The sequence below is a fragment of the Gorilla gorilla genome, chromosome 1, assembly GCF_029281585.2.
Source record: "Gorilla gorilla gorilla isolate KB3781 chromosome 1, NHGRI_mGorGor1-v2.1_pri, whole genome shotgun sequence".
Classification (NCBI taxonomy): domain Eukaryota; kingdom Metazoa; phylum Chordata; class Mammalia; order Primates; family Hominidae; genus Gorilla; species Gorilla gorilla.
In genome coordinates, this window is record NC_073224.2 from 191,190,103 (window position 1) to 191,207,426 (window position 17,324).

The window sequence follows — 17,324 nt, forward strand, 5'->3', positions numbered from 1 at the left end:
AACCCAAGGCTCTGCAAAACTCAACAGGAGAGTGCAGTGGAGATGCAGTTGCAAAGCTGCCCCAGATGTGTACATTTTCTGCTCCATTAAAATGACTTGGATGAAAGGCAAAGCACATTTGGCCCACAGAAAAAGAGTCGGGGGAGGGGTGAGACAGGACAGTCAGCCTCTTCGCAGGCCTCTGTCTCCCCAGACTTGCGTCCCCTCCAATCCTTCCTCACAATGTTTCTAGAGCAAACTGTCTAAAATTGAAATATAACCACAGGCCTTCCAGGGCTCCCCAGAGCCAAACTGCTTTGCCATAGTTCTCCATGTTCTCAACTCTGTCATGTGTTTAATAACACCCACTTGAAGAATTTGGTGTGAAGTAATTGAGATCATGTATACACAGCGCCTGGCATGCATGATTTATAAGCTTTAGAGAAAAAATAGGTATTACAATTATCATCACTGAAACCAGGTCATATGAGGAGAGACAGGTGAAGGAAATGAAGATGTCTGGGCAGAAGACAAAGAGCTGGGAGACAGGATTCCAGGTTTTACCATGTCTGAAGGGCAGGCGTGAGAGTCTTGGTGAACCTAGTATGGCTGCTACAAGGTTAAAGATTCTACCTCAGTGCAAGTAAAAAAGACCTTTCTAACACCTGGTAATGTATAAAAGTTAAGGGGAGCTAGTAAGCTTCCTGGCATTACAACTGTATAAAAGGTGTTCTAGATGCCCATTTGGCAGAAATATTGAAGAGGGGATTCAACAGTGATTTGGTTAAACTTGAAGTTTGCAGTTGCCTCTTTAAGTCTGAAATCTGTATTTAAACTATCTTTGCTCACCAGTCAATGAATCACCAATATCTTGAGTATCTGGTATGTGTAAAGCCCAGGGCTATGGTCTCCAGGTCAAAGTACTGTTTCTCAGTTTTCAGTAGGGTGGAAGAGGCGCCCTGTGGCACATAGTAGGTTTTCCATTAAGCTGTATCCATAGACTGAATGTGTGAGTCACACAGGAAGCAGGAACTGACGTCTTTCTGGTGCCGTCCAAGGGTATCTCTTTAAGCATCCCGTGCCAGTCATGACTACTCCAGAATCTATTCTGTGGATCTATGAAACATGCGTTTTGATCTGTGTTTACTCTGTCAGCATCCGGGTCCATCGTCTGTTCTTTTCCTCTTTCTGGGTTATCGGAAAATGGAACTGCCTTCTTATAAGAATGATTTACAGTGACATGGGTAGGGAATTTGAACCCCAGGGTGCAGTGATACTTAATATGTTAATGAATGTGTCTGTCTTACAAGTGGTAGAATCAATGTTCTTCTGCCCTTCGATCACTGGGAATGGGAAAGGCAGAGTTGGGATTCAGCATCAACCCTTAAAAAGGGGAACAGGCTATGCAGAAGCTCTTTAATTAGATCCCATTTGTCAATTTTGGCTTTTGTCGCCATTGCTTTTAGTGTTTTAGTCATGAAGTCTTTGCCCATGCCTATGTCCTGAATGGTATTACCTAGGTTTTCTTCTAGAGTTTTTATGGTTTTAGGTCTTACATTTAAGTGTTCAATCCATCTTGAGTTAATTTTTGTATAAGGTGTAAGGAGGGGGTCCAGTTTTAGTTTTGTGCATATGGCTAGCTAGTTTTCCTAACACTATTTATTAAACAGGGAATCCTTTCCCCAATGCTTGTTTTTGTCAGGTTTGTCAAACATCAGATTGTTGTAGATGTGTGGCATTATTTCTGAGGCCTCTGTTCTGTTCCATTGGTCTATATACCTGTTTTGGTACCAGTACTATGCTGTTTTGGCTACTGTAGCCTTCTAGTATGGTTTGAAGTCAGGTAGCATGATGCCTCAGTTTTGTTCTTTTTGCTTAGGATTGTGTTGGCTATATGGGCTCTTTTTTGGTTCCATATGAAATTTAAAGTAGTTTTTTCTAATTCTGTGAAGAAAGTTAATGGTAGCTTGATGGGGATGGCATTGAATCTATAAATTACTTTGGGCTATATGACCATTTTCACAATATTGATTCTTCCTATCCATGAGCATGGAATGTTTTTCCATTTGTTTGTGTCCTATTCTCATAAGTGGGAGGTGAGCAATGAGAACACATAGATACGGGGAGGGGAACATCACATACCGGGGCCTGTAGGGGGGTGGGGGGCTGGGGGACTAGGGGAGGGATAGCATTAGGAGAAATACCTGATGTAGTTGATGAGTTGATGAGTGCAGCAAACCATCATGGCATGTGTATACCTATGTAACAAACCTGCATGTTTTGCACATGTATACCAGAGCTTAAAGTGTAATAATAATAATAATAATAATAATAATAATAAAGGCCGGGCGCGGTGGCTCACATCTGTAATCCCAGCACATTGGGAGGCCGAGGAGGGTGGATTGCCTGAGGTCAGGAATTTGAGACCAGCCTGACCAACATGGTGAAACCTCGTCTCTACTAAAAATACAAAAATTAGCCAGGCGTGGTGGCGAGCACCTGTAATCCCAGCTACTTGGGAGGCTGAGGCAGGAGAATCGCTTGAACCCGGGAGGTGGAAGTGGCAGTGAGCCGAGACCAGGCCATTGCACTCCAGCCTGGGCAACAAGAGCGAAACTCCGTCTCAAGAAAAAAAAAAAAAAAAGAGAGGAACAGACTTTCAAGAAAAAATGTGCAAGAGGTTTGTTATTCATGCTCTCTTTATGTCCTTCTTTAATACATTTGTTTTATAAACATTTACTCCCCAGCCCTGTGCTAGGTACCTGGGATGCTAAAGTTACTCAGCCTTTGTCTCCCCTCAAAGAGCTCTTATTCTAGTGAGGGAAGATAAAAAGTGCTGGGACAAAATATTGTAGTAGAAAGAGATAGGCTATCCTTGAAAAGTGTGGGTGGTTGGGGAAGGCTTCACAAAGGCAATGACATTTGAGCTGATTTTCAGGGTAAGTTGAGGAAGGAAGAACTTCCCAGGATGAAGGCAGAAAAAGCACAAAAGCTTGGGACCTGCTAAAACATGCTATCTTTGGAAATGTCAAATAGTTTAGGTGTCTGGAGTGTACTGTGTCTGGGAAGGTAGTAAGAGATGAGATTGGTAATGTTTTGCGGTCACCCCCATTTAGATGCAGAGAGGAGGTTGGCCATTGGCTACTTGAAATCATTTTGGGAACATAGTCCGGAGCTTCAAGGACTTTTGTTAAATACGGCCAACTCTGCATGATCCATCTTGTGAATTATCAGAAGTCTTGCTGCACATTACTTCCCCTTGACCACCATAGGAATGTATTCTTAAAATAAAAACTCACTGAGGATCAGTCCAGAGAAATCATAATCATGACGGTAAATGTGCTGGAACAACTCAGAGTGGCTCCTTTTTTTTCCACAAGCTTGTGGGGCAAGATAAGACCAACAGCTGCATCAGGACAAGTGGTGGTCATTTTTGGCTGTACCACATAACCAGTGGGTTGGTTTAAAAAAATTTGTACTGACCTACACATTTGGATATGAGAGCTATATGTTGATGGGATTCACTTATATAACGCACTGTCTATTTCACAGTGAAATAAATATCTGCCTCATTGTCAGTGCAGCTGACGTGAAATATGAGCACAGTGCTTTGATTTTATAATGTTTAATGTTTTCTGATTATAAAGTAATAAAACATTGTGGAAAATAGTTACACACACACACACACACACACACACACACACACACAATGAATACAAGGAAAAACAAAATCATCTACCACTACTAAGAAGCTAAAAAAATCACTATTAACATTTTGGTGCACTTATTCTGTTTTTTTCTTACAGCTAAAGTTTATTAAGATGAATTTTTAAAAATATAACATTTAATTGAGTCCAACACCTCCATTAAGCATTCCTCTATGACAATACTTTTCTCATTATACTGTCATTACTTGCTTATACTTCTTTAATACTCCTAGACTAGATTGTAAAGGTTGTGAGGATGGGAAAGGTATGTTATTCATACAGTTACCTGATTTTGGCACAGGAACCCAAAACTGAGATTCAAGTTCTGGTACACTGACTTTGCAAGGCCCAAGAATCCAGGTGTTTATCTTTTCATTTCTATCACCAGCACCTGGCCCAGAATCTGGCAGGTGGTGTAAACTCAGTGAATATTGGTTGCTTGAATAAAGGAATGAATGAACAGATGGATGGATGGATGGATGGATGGATGGATGGATGGATGGATGGATGAATGTGGGTTTTTATTTATTCTTCTTTACCCAAAATTCATTAACTCCCTGTCAAGTGCCAGGTCTGGCTAGGCAACAGAAATATAACTAGCCATATTTGATACGAGGCATCCCTGTGAAGGTACTGACCTCCTCTGATGTGGGATAGGGTTCCTATGAGTACGGAGCCCAATCAGCCCCCTTTGGCTGGTCCTCACGGCTTGTCTTGGAGGGGACCCAAGCCCCTCCAGGCTCTCTTTGGCAAGCGACAGAGCAAAGACCGCTATTCCATGGAGTACTATTCCTGTACTCTTCAAAGTGCTCCGGAAATCCCTAGCCTTGGGCCTGTGTTACCCAGAGCGCTCCTCAACTCCCTCCGCGATTCCAAGTTGTCCCTGCTCAGTGGTGGGCGTGCTGTGGAGAGGGTATCTCAATGGAGAAAGACTATAGAGGAGAGGGGCGCCACTGCTCCCTCAGATGAGAGCAGCCCTTGACAAACCTTCCACCTCCCCAGCCAGCTGGCACAACTGGAAATCTCAGATAAGCCCCAGTTCTGGTCAGAACTGGTTTGGCAGGTCTAGGGGAAATTTTCTGTCTGACTGACCCTTCCCACAGAGGGAGCTGGCAGTTTTGCAGAACAAAACAAACAAACAAACAAAAAGAAAGAAAGCAAAGAAAAGGCGGGGCCAAACTAAGGGCTGGGAAAGGCGGGGGGAGGGTGCGGGGCTGGGGGCGCGGGTAGTGTGGCTAAATTTAAAACACTCCAAACTTCTGCTGGCTTCCAAGTTCACACTTTGAGATTCAAACAAGATTGCCCCCACCCCTATCCCGCATTCACTCACTCATACACTTCTCTACTTGGCAATGCAGTTTTGTTGCAATGCAATTTGGCAGCGCGATTGTTGAAGCAATATAATCCTGCACGCAGCGCACCTTTTAATCAATGCATTTTTTTCCTGCAATGCTCTTGTTATTATTTTTATTGCAACTGAATCTCTGAACCCTTTTCCCTCCCCATTCGAATCGCGCTCCGGCTGTGATTGCTCGGGTCTGACTTTGCAAGTGGCAGTGCGCTTCCAAACCCCCCTCATCCGCCCCTCGTCCCCCTTTCCCCCCCTCCCTCCCTTTTCCGCGCCCAGGCGAGAGCAGCCGATTGGCAGAACGGTGCTTTCAGGAACAATAACAGTGGGGGGAGCCTGGGTCCTGGGGAGCCGCCCCCGCCCCCCCCAGCACCGTAGCGAGACTCGCGCCCCCCGCCGGATCCCCACCTCCGCGCCCGCCCGGCGGGCTGAGCTGCCCGACCGGGGCCCGCCCCCGGCGCCCACCATGTACGCCTTTGTGCGGTTCCTGGAGGACAACGTCTGCTACGCGCTGCCCGTGTCGTGCGTGCGCGACTTCAGCCCCCGCTCGCGGCTGGATTTTGACAACCAGAAGGTGTACGCCGTGTACCGGGGCCCGGAGGAATTGGGCGCCGGGCCCGAGAGCCCCCTGCGCGCCCCCCGCGACTGGGGCGCGCTGTTGCTCCACAAGGCCCAGATCCTGGCGCTGGCAGGTGAGCAAGCGGGTGGGGAGGGACGGTGGGACCCGGGCGGGGGCTGGGACCCCGGGAGGGGCCGGGGGCCCGGGCGGAGGGGACCGGGGGGGAGCCACTGCTTGCTCCTTCCTGCCTCCTTCCCCCGTCCTCTGGGCATTTCATTTGGGAACGGGGTGTCTCTAAGAGGCCAGGCCAGTTAAAAAGACCGGATGGTCCCCTTTGTCTTCCCCGCTTCCCCGAAGCTCCCGCGCTGTCAGTCCGTCTTCATCTCTTCATCTGTGTCTGTCCTCCTCTTTCTGATTCTTTGTGTTTTCTTCGTTCCTTCACTTTCCATTTTTCTCCCTACCTGTTTGTACCGTCATTTCTCTCTCACCTTCTCTTTACCTCTCTCCCAGTTCCTTCCCTCTGTTCTTTTCTGTCAAGAATTAAGTTTCTCAAGCTGTCTGTCTCTCTCCCTTTAAAGGCTGTTGGTACCTCCTTGGAGTGAGGAGCAAGAAGGATATTGTCAGATCTTCTAGGTGGGAGTCCCTCCTCACAGAGGGAAGCTATGACATCCTTGTCCCATCCGGGCCAACATTGGACAGGATGAGGAGGCCATGAACCTCAGTGCACTGGGCGCCACACCACACTCTCCTGCCCCTCCCTGGCCAGGTGGCAGAGGTAAGGAGGTAGAGGCCCTAAGGCATCCCTCAGCCTCCACACCCCTTTCTGAATCTCCCAGAAGGCTCCCTGAATGAGAGAGTTGAGGGCCAGGAGAGAGTTTCTGGGTCAGAATAACACTGGACCTCTCATCCCTGCCCTGCCAGGGCCCTGAGAGATGGGCTAAGGCAGCTAGTCTCATCTCCATTTCGTAGATGAGGGTACTGAGGTTCAGTTGGTGATAGGGAAAGAAACCAGCCCTTTATCCTCCTATGCTCCAGTTCTTCCTGCCATGCTGAGACACCTTTTCCTTTGTAAAGAGAAGACAGCTGGCCCTCTTTCCCAGCTAGTTCCAGAAAGTTTGAGTCTAGACAAGCAAGGAAGGGGGAAGTATCATCTCCGTTTTGGGGAGCAGCCTTTTTAGCTCCTGCTGGTAAGGAGAATGAACCTTAAAGTGGGCAAATAGTCATCCTGCCTTCTACCAGAAAGAACACGAAGGGTTAGGAACTGAATGAAGATGTTTTGTAATTTTGAGACCTTCTCTATTTTTTTCAAGTTCCTTTGCTTCCTCACATTTAGCCTAAAAGATGAACCCAACATTCTCTCAACCCTTAGAGACTTGCCCAGGGTCTCATGGCAAGTTAGCTCAGTCTCACGACTCATGTTGCCTCTGAAAAATCGGTTTGCAGAAGTTGAAGAGTGGAAGAACTGGAAACTGACCAGCAGCACTTGGACCCTTTTTGACAGGCTCTATCCATACCACCTCCCTGATAAGCCCTGGCACACCGAAGTGTAGGCCCACCCACTGCCAGACACCTAGGGCCAAAGAAACTGAGGGAGGGGAAGCAGATTTTAGAAAAGGGAACTATTCATAGCTGATTAGGTTTTATTTTGTTTGCTTACTTGCCTTTAATTACCTGAGGGAAAGGATTAGGAATTTATTTCCCAAGACGATAGGCTTGAGGAAGTTATAACTAGGTTGTAACCTTAGCTTCCCTTTTGCTAGAAGAAAACGCATGCATGCTTCTTGATGATTGTATTGTACTCCTAGATCTGGAAGGGTCCTAGGAGAGTAGAAGTGATGTGTTAAAGAGAGTCAGTGATAAGTTTGTTAGTGTGTAATGGCTGTTTTCCTCTCTTGGAGATTGTTTCATTTATCTACTCATTCATTCAGCAAACATACATATACACTGTGCTTGACTCTTCAGGCACTGCAGAGAGGCCACTTAGGCAGATGGCAGCTCCCACCAGCTCTGATTTTGAAATCGACACAAGTCCTCAGAAGCAAGATACATGTAGCTGTTGGTTTGAGAACCATGAATTTTGAACCTGTAGACTGTTCATCCTCCAAGTTAGAATGTTGATAAATCTGTCAGGTTATTTAAAAAACCCAAGCATCATTTGGAAACTGGCAGAGTAGGTTCAAAGAAGTGTGCCAGTTTGAATTAGTTGAAAAACACTTCCCCTTACCTCTCTTCGGTTTTTTTCTTGGGAGGAGAAAGGGGAAAAAAAGACAACAACTTGAAGTTGGCCAAACCACATTTTGAATTTTGATCTCCTGGGTACCCACTGCCCTGGGTAGAGACCTGATCGAAGGGCCGGGATGAGTTCGGGAATTCATTACCCTGGAATAACTCCTATGTATCTTCAAACCCCTTCCTGACTTAAAATTGGTGGCTCTGAGAATTGCTTACAGTGACTTCAGAGAGCTCATCTGGCATCTCCTATATGTAAATACCACTGTGCTATGGCACCAGGTGTGAGGAGGAATCCCCTCAAGTGGGAAGCAGAGGTGGCTTTATGTTTGTGGATTAGCGATTAATTGATTAATTAATCTCTCTGACACAAATAGAATGGTTTCCAAGGTAGTTTCAGCACAGCTTTCTGGCTTTTGGTGAGAAGTATGTTGCTATACTGAGTGTTGGCCCAAGCCAGCCCAGAGCTGTCTTGAAGTATACTTCTTTTTATACTCAGGAAATGTCAAAGCCGACTGCTGTGGGACTTTACATTTTACTGCCCATAGTAGGTGGTTTATACCACTACTTATCAAATTACAATCCCAGTTCAAGGAAAAACAAAACTCCTTCTTTCCTGATAGTCTTGCTATATGCCTACGCATTATCTCTGTTAGTCCTCTAAGTGACATTTTGGTAGGTATTGCTGTGGTTAGTATTTCCATTTCATAGATGAGGACACCGAAGCTCAGAGACTTGCCTACAGCCACACAGCTAATAAATGGCAAGGCTGGAATTGGAACACAGGTCTTCCAGTGCCAGGCCCCCACTTGGCAGTCTCCTTTGTAAAGTAGCCGATGTTCCCATCAGCTACACAGCATGATTTGGAAGGAGTGAAAGGAAATGGAAAAACTGTCCATGAAGCTTACAGCTCAAGGCAAGTTTTCAAGCCAGAGTATAATTTTAGTTTCTGAGTTTTCAAGCCCATTCTGCTCTTTCTCCATTACCATCCTCCCTCTTACAGAGCACACACACCTGTCCCCCACCCGCCTATCTCTTCAGTTGGCATTTGCTTGAATAAATCTTCACTAAGGCTGTCCCTCTTGGAGGGTCCACATAACTCAAAGTTTGACTCACCTTTGACCTCTGTTCTCTCTTTACTCTCATTTATTTGCCAAGCAGGTTGTGAAAGTGAGAACTACTCATTTGGAGAGCCATCATCTAACTGCAATCCAGCCTGCTACTGGGGCTCATAGTGTTGAATTTTATGTTTTTTTAGGAGGCTCAAACTGGTTTCTCTGTGCCTAGAGCCCTAAAATTTTAAGTTGTTCTATCTAGGCACCTGTGCTCTGTTACTGTTGTTTGAGTGTGCTGAATTGTTTTGTTTCAGATGTCTCCTTACTGCTTTCTGTATGCCAGGCCCAGTGCTGTATTAAGTGAATATACCAATGCACCTATGCATCTCAGGTACTGTGATTGAAATGACAGCACGACCCAGGGGTGGCAGGCGTTGACTTTTCATGTCCTGCTATGTAGGATTTCTGTGGGGGAGGGAGTGATGGAAAAGAAATGGGTATCATCCTCAGGGAGTGTGTAATTTGGGGGCCTCAAAGTAAGTGCTAAATAAAGGTAGAAGCCAGGCACTGGGGAAACACAGAGAATGGACCAGTTCAAGGTGGGCTTTGCAGTTTATCTTTTAAGTTTTTCTTTTCCAGCTCCACCATCACTGCCTGCATTCAGGTCAGCATCAGCTCTTATCTAAACTATTGAAGCAGTCTTCTAATTGATTACCATGTCTCTGATCTATTTTCCCAATTGCTTTTAGGATAATCTTCTAAAACACAGTCTTAGTTGACTGCTCTCGTTAGAACCTTCTGCAGCTCCCTATTGCCTACTGACAAAAGTTTTAGTTTCTTAGCCTGGCATTCATAGCCCTCCTTAGACCAGCTCTATCCCAGCCCCACCTTTCTTCTCCAGCCTCAGTTTCTCTTCCCCTTTCCCTGAGACCTATGGTATTTTTTACTCTTCTGTGAACACACTCTCTTGCACTCCTTTGAGCCAGCCAGGGTGGATTAATCATTGTCTGATATGGGGCCTCTGCCTGCAAGGAGCTCACCTACAGGTGGGGAAGGTAGACATGTGACAGAAGTTTGTGGTCCAGCCCCCTCCACCTGTGATAAAGGAGTGGACAAAGTACATTTGGAGACCTTGCTTCAGTGGTATTCCCTATTCCTCCCTCTACCCCCAAGAGAGACCCTCTCCCTCCTCAGAACTCTCTTTTCACTTTGGTTTTGCCTTGCTTATGGACTGTAGTATTTTATGTCTTGTTTTTATTAGTCATGAATGTGCCTCTCTTCCTGCCTGACAGGGAACTCCTCTAGGACAGGGGCCTGGCTTCCTTGTGCCTGCATCCTCAGTGCCCAGCATATAGTCTACACTGGTGTGCCCATGTCGAACTCATCAACTTTGGGAAGACAGGTGCATTTTTGTGCTTGAAGAGAGGGAAATAGGGGAGATAGGAACCTCTGCAGCAGCAGCTTGTTTTTCAGAACAGAAACCTGCCGTAGGATTTTAAGTTTTCATTCAACTTTGTTCATCTGGAAAAAGTCAACATTCTTTATCACTCCCTCAACTAGCTAGAAGAAACCCCAGACTTGGGGGAAATAGCTTCCAAAGCCATGTTCTTATTGCTTTGGTAATTTTAGCTCATTCAGGGCTCAGGTCCCAGCTTGGCATTGTTAGTCCAAATAGATCATTTGCTCCAGAAATGCTTTGGAACTTCTACAAAGTTAGCAGTGAAGCAGAGGACTAGCCGATTTCATATGCAAAGATTGTTGCGTGTCATCAGTGGGAAACTGCCAACAAAAGGATTTATTTTCTTAAAAAAAGTGAGTGAAAACTTTTAATTTAGGTTTTGACATGTTTTGCTGATATACATTGGAGCAAAGATTGGAAATTGCCTGCTGTCATCTGTTGCAGATTCTACTGGGATGTTAACCATTGAAGGTTCAGTCTAATGTGATTTCTCATGTTCAACAACCACAAATTTTTACAGCTAAATAGTATGTGCTACAGAGTGCTTCAGAGTTCTGGTTCATAAGCAGAAATAAAAAATTGTCCCAGGCAAGTTGCTTTTTATGTGGTGTTTTGTTGTTCAAGAGCATACCAGTTTTTATTTTTAAAAGCACACCCAGAAAGTAGAATTCAGATTGGGGTCTTTGACACCAAGACCAATTCTCTTTCTAGTGTGCCTACCTGCTTTGTCTTATAAGCTCCTTAGGGACAGAAGTTGTGTGTACTCTTTCTACCAGAAAAACATTCGTAATCTGGAGACATTTTCTCTGGTTGATTTAAGTTCCACAAGTATTGAGTTATACTAGGTGGTCAGTCTTATACTCCAGGGAAATGCAGGAAGAGGAATAAGCACTGTGTTTCCCTACCAAATATGTTATAAATACTCACCTGGTTCCAGGTTCAGTGCACATATTCTACATCCTTGTGAGATAGAGATTTTTGTTTTATCCAAGAAAAGAGAGCCATTCAAACAGTTGTTTAGTGAACACTGTAGGTGCCAGGCAGTGGGCTAAGTCTTCCCACATGGACTGGACTTGTGGATAAATATGAGTCAGTTCAGTCCAAAATTCTGAGACCTAAACTAAGGTGGTGGTGGTCATGGTGGACCTGGGATATTTTAAGGAAGGAGGGACTAATTCATGGGACTTAGTAACTGACTGGTTGTAATAATGTGTATGATGACGATGTGGTGATCTGGGCCTCCCTGTCTCGAGGAGAACCCTGGAAGTGTAGCTGGTTGAAAGGGAAAATGATGAGTAGCTTGAGACCCGTCGAATCTTAAGGGCCCGTGGAACATCTGGGTGGATGTGTCAGGAGAGCAAGTAGGCATGTGGTCTGAGGTTCAGAAGAGCATTCCAAGTCAAAGATCTCAATCTGGAAGTCATGAACTAAGGAAGGTTTGAAGTTACAGTGGGAGAGAGTGCAGAGTGAGAGAAGCGTGCAAGGGCAGAACATCGGCTTTTAAAGGCACACTTCAAGAAGAGCCTGAAAAAAAAGTGACTGGGAAGAAACAGCCTTCCTAGTCTAACAGATGGACTTAGAATCAGGGGATAACCAGCAGAGATAGGTGTCCTGGAAACCAAATGAGAAGAGAGGTCTTTGGATCCTAGAACTAGGCTTGTTTGGGTTTCTTTTAACTATATAGCAGCTACCTTTTCCTTTTCACTCATTGGTCAGACATAGGATAGGACAGCTAAATACATAAGCAGGAAAAGAAAAGATTTGCATGGGATGATATTGTGGTAATTTTCATTTTCTGAGTTTTGCACCACGGAGGAAGGATCAGCCTTGCTCTTGAAAGCAGAGTTGGGGTCAGAGAATGGAATTCACAGGCATTGGTGGGAGCAATGTAACAGCAGAGAGAGCAGACAAATAATGGAAAGGGCTTCTAGCATGGTGCTGAGCTCCCTGTCACTAAAGGTGGCAAGCAGGTCAGGGGTATTTTAGGATGGAACCCTGCACTATGGGAGAGTTTGGTTAGATGACTTCTAGATCATTTCCTTAACTACTGAAGAGGAAATTTTAGAGAGCTGAAAGAGGACAGGCTTTGAAGTTACATAGTCTGGGTTAAAATTGTGACTGTGCTACTTAGAAGCTGTGTGGCTTTGGGGAGATTACTTCACATCTCTGAGTTCCAGGTGCTCATCTATAGCACGGAGATAGTAATTGCCCACTGTGTTATTTAGCAGGATAATATGGAAAAATATCTGGCATATAGTAGGTTCTCATTAAATATAGATAACTGTTAGGAACTACAGTGGACTAATAGGTGCTGAGAGAAGAACAGTGACTTGCTTAGTTGTGGGTACTGCCCACTGTGGAAAGGAATGACTTAGAGGAACGAGCACTTGGAAGGAGCATACAAGTTTAAAATTTAACGTGTGTGTGTGTGTGTGTGTGTGTGTGTGTGTGTGTGTGTGTGTTTTAAATCCTCCTGGGACTTGACCTAAGCATGAAAGGCTTACTATTAATATTTTCCTCCATGTTTGTTCCTCTGCGACCCTATCTTGGGGGCATTTATTGTGCTGGCAACAGCCCTGGTGAGGCACATGGAGGCAGCTAGACAAATGGCTCCGTAGAATGAACTTCCCAGTTTTTTCTGTGCCCCAGTCCTGTACCAAGGCCAGAGAGGTGGTGGGAGTGAGAACAAGGAGACCTACTGAAACCTGGCTAGCAATTCCTTCTCTCCCTATGTGGATGGCCTCAGTAGGGCATTTCTTCAAACATGCCCACGTGGAAGAATCTTCTAGCTCATCTACTGTTACCCTACATTACACAGCTGAGAAAGAGACCTGGAAGTCCCTGTGACTGGCCAGCGGTCACATAGCTGGATGGATCTGTTAAGGTTTTCTACTGTAGTCTTCATGTTTTACAGAAAAGAAAATCAAGAGAGGACTAATCCCCAAACAAGTTAGTGAGAGAGGCAGGCCTCGATTTGGTGTCTCCTGATGTCTTTCTGCAACACCACAGCAGGGCACTCTTTTTTTTGTAGTCTTGGCTGGGTACGATCCTTGAAACTTGAGAATTTTGTCTGCCTTGGATTTTATAAAAACAAACACCATCGGCCAGAGAATGCACTGTGTTTGTATTTTCTGTGGCATATCTGTTTTTAATGCAAACATAAAACTGCACAGGATTTTTGTATAGATGAAAAACTTTAAACTTACGTATAGATATTTATAAGACCTTTACAAAGCATTTTATGTGTAGCCTTTCAGAATTTCATCCTGGCTAACAAACTCATACCAAATTAGGCTCTCTGACATTGGATTATTTTAATTGCCCAGCCTGATTATATGTCAAATGGAAGTTAAGACAAAATTTCTCCCATTTTAATAATACTGTAAATTCTTCATGGGTAAATTCACTTTTGAATACAGACTTGCATTGGGTTTCCTGTCACCTGCTTGTTTTTTCTAAAACACCATTTGCCTATTACCAGCATGCTTCCTTTTTTCCCCAGTAGTAAGTTTAATGGAATGTTTGTCCTCCTCAGATTAATAACACCAAGTTCTTCTATATTTTTGAATAGCAGTTTTTACCATTTTTTTTTTTTTACAAGAAAGCTCTTTGTGGCTTTGAGTAGAGACCCTATTTGGGCATTATTTAGAGCTTTGTGGCTTCGATAAGTCTTGTAGTTCAGGAGTTTGGCAACAGCTCATATTTATATAGTGTTTACTTCAACTTGGGAATTCATCACAGTATTCTCTTAGGGTGTAGGCAAGATCTTGGGAGAAAGGCAGGCACTTTAGGAAGTTATATTGACATACTCATCATGTTACATGTGCCTTTTAGTTCATTTGAGGAAGTTACAGCAACTTCCTTATTTTTCTCTTGTTGCTGTAGGATAATTAGGTGATAGGAACAGGGCCTGTATTAAACAGACTTGATTTGAAATGTTGGCTCTGCTATTTATGTCTTTATGAAAGCCACTTCACTTCTTTGAGCCTCAGTTTCTGCTTCAGTAGAATTATTGTAGGGATTAAATATAGTGAGTTTGTAAGGAATGTTGCCCAGAGCCTGGCACATAGTAGGTGCTCACTCAGTATTTGTTGAATGGATGAATGTAATTAGCTGACATTGTAGTAGCTAGAAAGGAGGAGGAAAAGGATAATGCCCAAATCTTTGGTGGTTTCCCTTGCCCTGGACATAAAAGAGTCCAGAAGTCAAGATTGGTGATTTTATCTTCAGAGGCTGCACATTTATTTTTGTTTACACTAAAACTGGTTATTTGGCCTCAAGGTTAGAGTAGTTGCACAGACCGGCTGAGTAAAGAGCTTTTTCATCCTTCCTAGTTTCTTCTGTGGTTTCTTGGAATTCAAAGCCAGAAGCATATCCCAAAGTCACATTAAAATGCCACACAAAGTATTTACTGTCTTACATGATCCACACCACCATTCACCTTCATTCACGTGACCAGTCAAGAGTTACAGCTTCTTGTCACCCTGTGTTCTGTCTCCTCCTCACGTCTTATCCGTCTTGCTTGCCACTGTCACATTAATCTTCCTAAAACATCTCTTTCATCATGTCTCAGTCTGTGTCAGATACCTGCAGTGGTTCTCTTTGCCTTGGGACAAAAGGCAAACAGGTAATACACAAGGGTAGCCTAACAGCTGCTATTTATTGAACATCTATGACAAGAAAGGCACTGTGCTTGGTGCTTTTACACGCACTATCTCTTTGGAAAAGAGTTTAGTATCCCCACTTTACTGGTAATGAAACTGAGTCTCAGACAGGTTAACTAGCTTACCCCAAGCTGCCACAGTTAGTATGTAGCAAAGCCAGAATTCCAAATTAGGACCACCTGATTCAAAAGACTGCACTGTTTTTGCTAGATACTGGGCCACCCTCTCCCAACCATTTCTTCCATTTGTTACGATGACACTGAATGTTCAGTAATCTTCTATGGATGTGAGGTATCTATACCTTCAACTCAGGATTAGGGTTAGGAAGGCATAGAGAGCAGATATTTGCACTATATAAGCCAGTGTCTCTCACGAAGTCACACCTTGCATTTTGGTTGGGTTCTTGTCATATACTGGATTGTGAGGACCAAAAACACAAGGACGACTTAGCATAGTGCTGAAACCAAAACAGGAACTTGGTAAATGTTCACTGCCTGCAGAAAAGAATGAGCAGAGGACTTGGGACTTCCTGACCCTCACTCTGGGAGCATGGGTCCAGGAAGAGACTGGTAAGTATTAGGATGGAGCCAGGAGGTGGTTAACTCTCAGAGGAGCCTCGAAATCCCCCTGGCCAAGCATGGAGGCAGCCAGGATCCAGGTCAAGAGGCATGTGAATCAAGGTGCTATCTGCTTCTGTCCCTTTCCTGAACTCATTCCTGACACCTCAGAGCTTCCTGGACTATTCAGCCACCTTTTCAAAGAACCCATTCAAGCCCTGAGGGTTGGCCACAACTTGTTTCTGTTGTGCCTGGTGATGGTTGCTGCTTTCTGGAGACTTACTGAGGATAGAGGACGTGGTCTGGCAAGAAAGCGGGAGTCAAGTGGTCTTCTGCTTTGAGCTTAGGCTGGGGAATTTAGATGTCCTCAACTGTAGCTGTCATTCACTCATTCATTCAGTATTTATTCTGGCTCTACCATGTTCCAGGAATGTGTTTAAAGCATAGGCTTAGGAGGCACATAGATCTATAGCACATCTTGGCTCTGCACCTTCCCAGCTGGGTGACTTTAGGAGGAGAGTTTTGTTTCTTTGAGCCTCATTTCTTCTCTTTTGGAAAAAAAAATGTGGCTTATAATACCTACTTGCAAGGTTGTTGTGAGGTATAATTTATATGAAGATCTTTATAGAGGTATCTGACATGTAGTAGACGTTCCACAAGTGGTAACCTAATTTTTTATTGAGGTATATTTCATTCAATGTGAATTTTACCATTTTAACCATTTTAAAGTGTGTGCAAGTGAGTGTTTTTTGGTATATTCCTAAAGTTCTGTAACCATCACTACTACTTAATTCCGGAACGTTTTTATCACCCAAAAAGAAAATAAATCCGTGTTACCCATTGAGCAGTCACTCTTTATTGCCCTTTTCCCCCTGCTCTTGGTAACAACTAAACTACTTTTTGTCTCTATGGATTTACCCATTCTGAACATTTCATATAAATGAAATCAATAAATGGCCTTTGTGTCTGGCTTCTTTTCCCTTCCATAATATTTTTAAGATTCATCCATGTTGTAACATGAGTCAGTACATCATTTCTTTTTATGGTTGAATAATACTCTGTTGCATGGGTATACCACATTTTGTTATCCATTCATAAGTTGATGGACAGTTGGGTTTTTTTCCACCTTTTGGCTGTTAATGAATAATGCTGTTATGAACATTTGTGTATGAGTTTTTGTTTGGGTATATGTTTTCATTTATCTTGCGTATACACCCAGGAGCGGAATTGCTGGGTTATGGTAATTCTGTGTTTAGTTTTCTGAGGAACTGCCATAATGTTCTCTACTATGGCTGCGCATTCTACAATCCCCAGCAGGAATGTATGAGAGTTCCAGTATCTTTACATTCTTTACACTTGTTATTTTCCTTTTATTTTTGATTTGAGCCATCCTAATGAGTATAAAGTGGTATCTCCTTGTAGTTTTGATTTGCATTTCCCTAATGATTGATGATGTTGAGCTCCTTTCATATACTCATTGGTGTAGCCTGTTTTTATTATTCTTTAATTAAACATTTTTGTTTGATGAGTCTCTATTGTATGGATAGTTCTATGATATGGGCCCTGCCCTGATGAGGTTACTCATACGCCAGTGGATAAGATCTTTAAGCAGATAATTGCAAATAGTAAGATAATAGACTACAAAGAAGGTAGGTAGGATGTGTAGATGTGTAATGCATCTTTGAGAGGGAGGGAGGAGATGAGTGGAAGCTAAGCAGAGTTTGTCTAGCACATAAGAAAGAAGGACATTCTAATTAGATGGAAGAG

General features: G+C 43.8%; 1 protein-coding gene across 11 annotated transcripts in view; it reads left to right on the forward strand.

Moving 5' to 3' along the window:
• LOC101147269 (AGBL carboxypeptidase 4) overlaps positions 1–17,324 on the forward strand; it is a 1,515,476-nt gene that overhangs the window by 1,254,083 nt on the left and 244,069 nt on the right. The window contains exons 1-2 of one of the 11 annotated variants that reach the window (XM_031001865.3): positions 5,644–5,726; positions 6,172–6,368. The exons of 8 other annotated variants lie outside the window; for them this stretch is intronic. In XM_031001865.3, the coding sequence (XP_030857725.1) occupies positions 6,305–6,368 (64 nt within the window). In that variant the 5' untranslated portion in view covers positions 5,644–5,726; positions 6,172–6,304. Of the gene's footprint in view, positions 1–4,908; positions 5,727–6,171; positions 6,369–9,191; positions 9,269–17,324 lie in introns of those variants that run through there. 2 more of the 11 variants (XM_063698924.1, XM_004025757.4) reach the window with 2 other exon arrangements.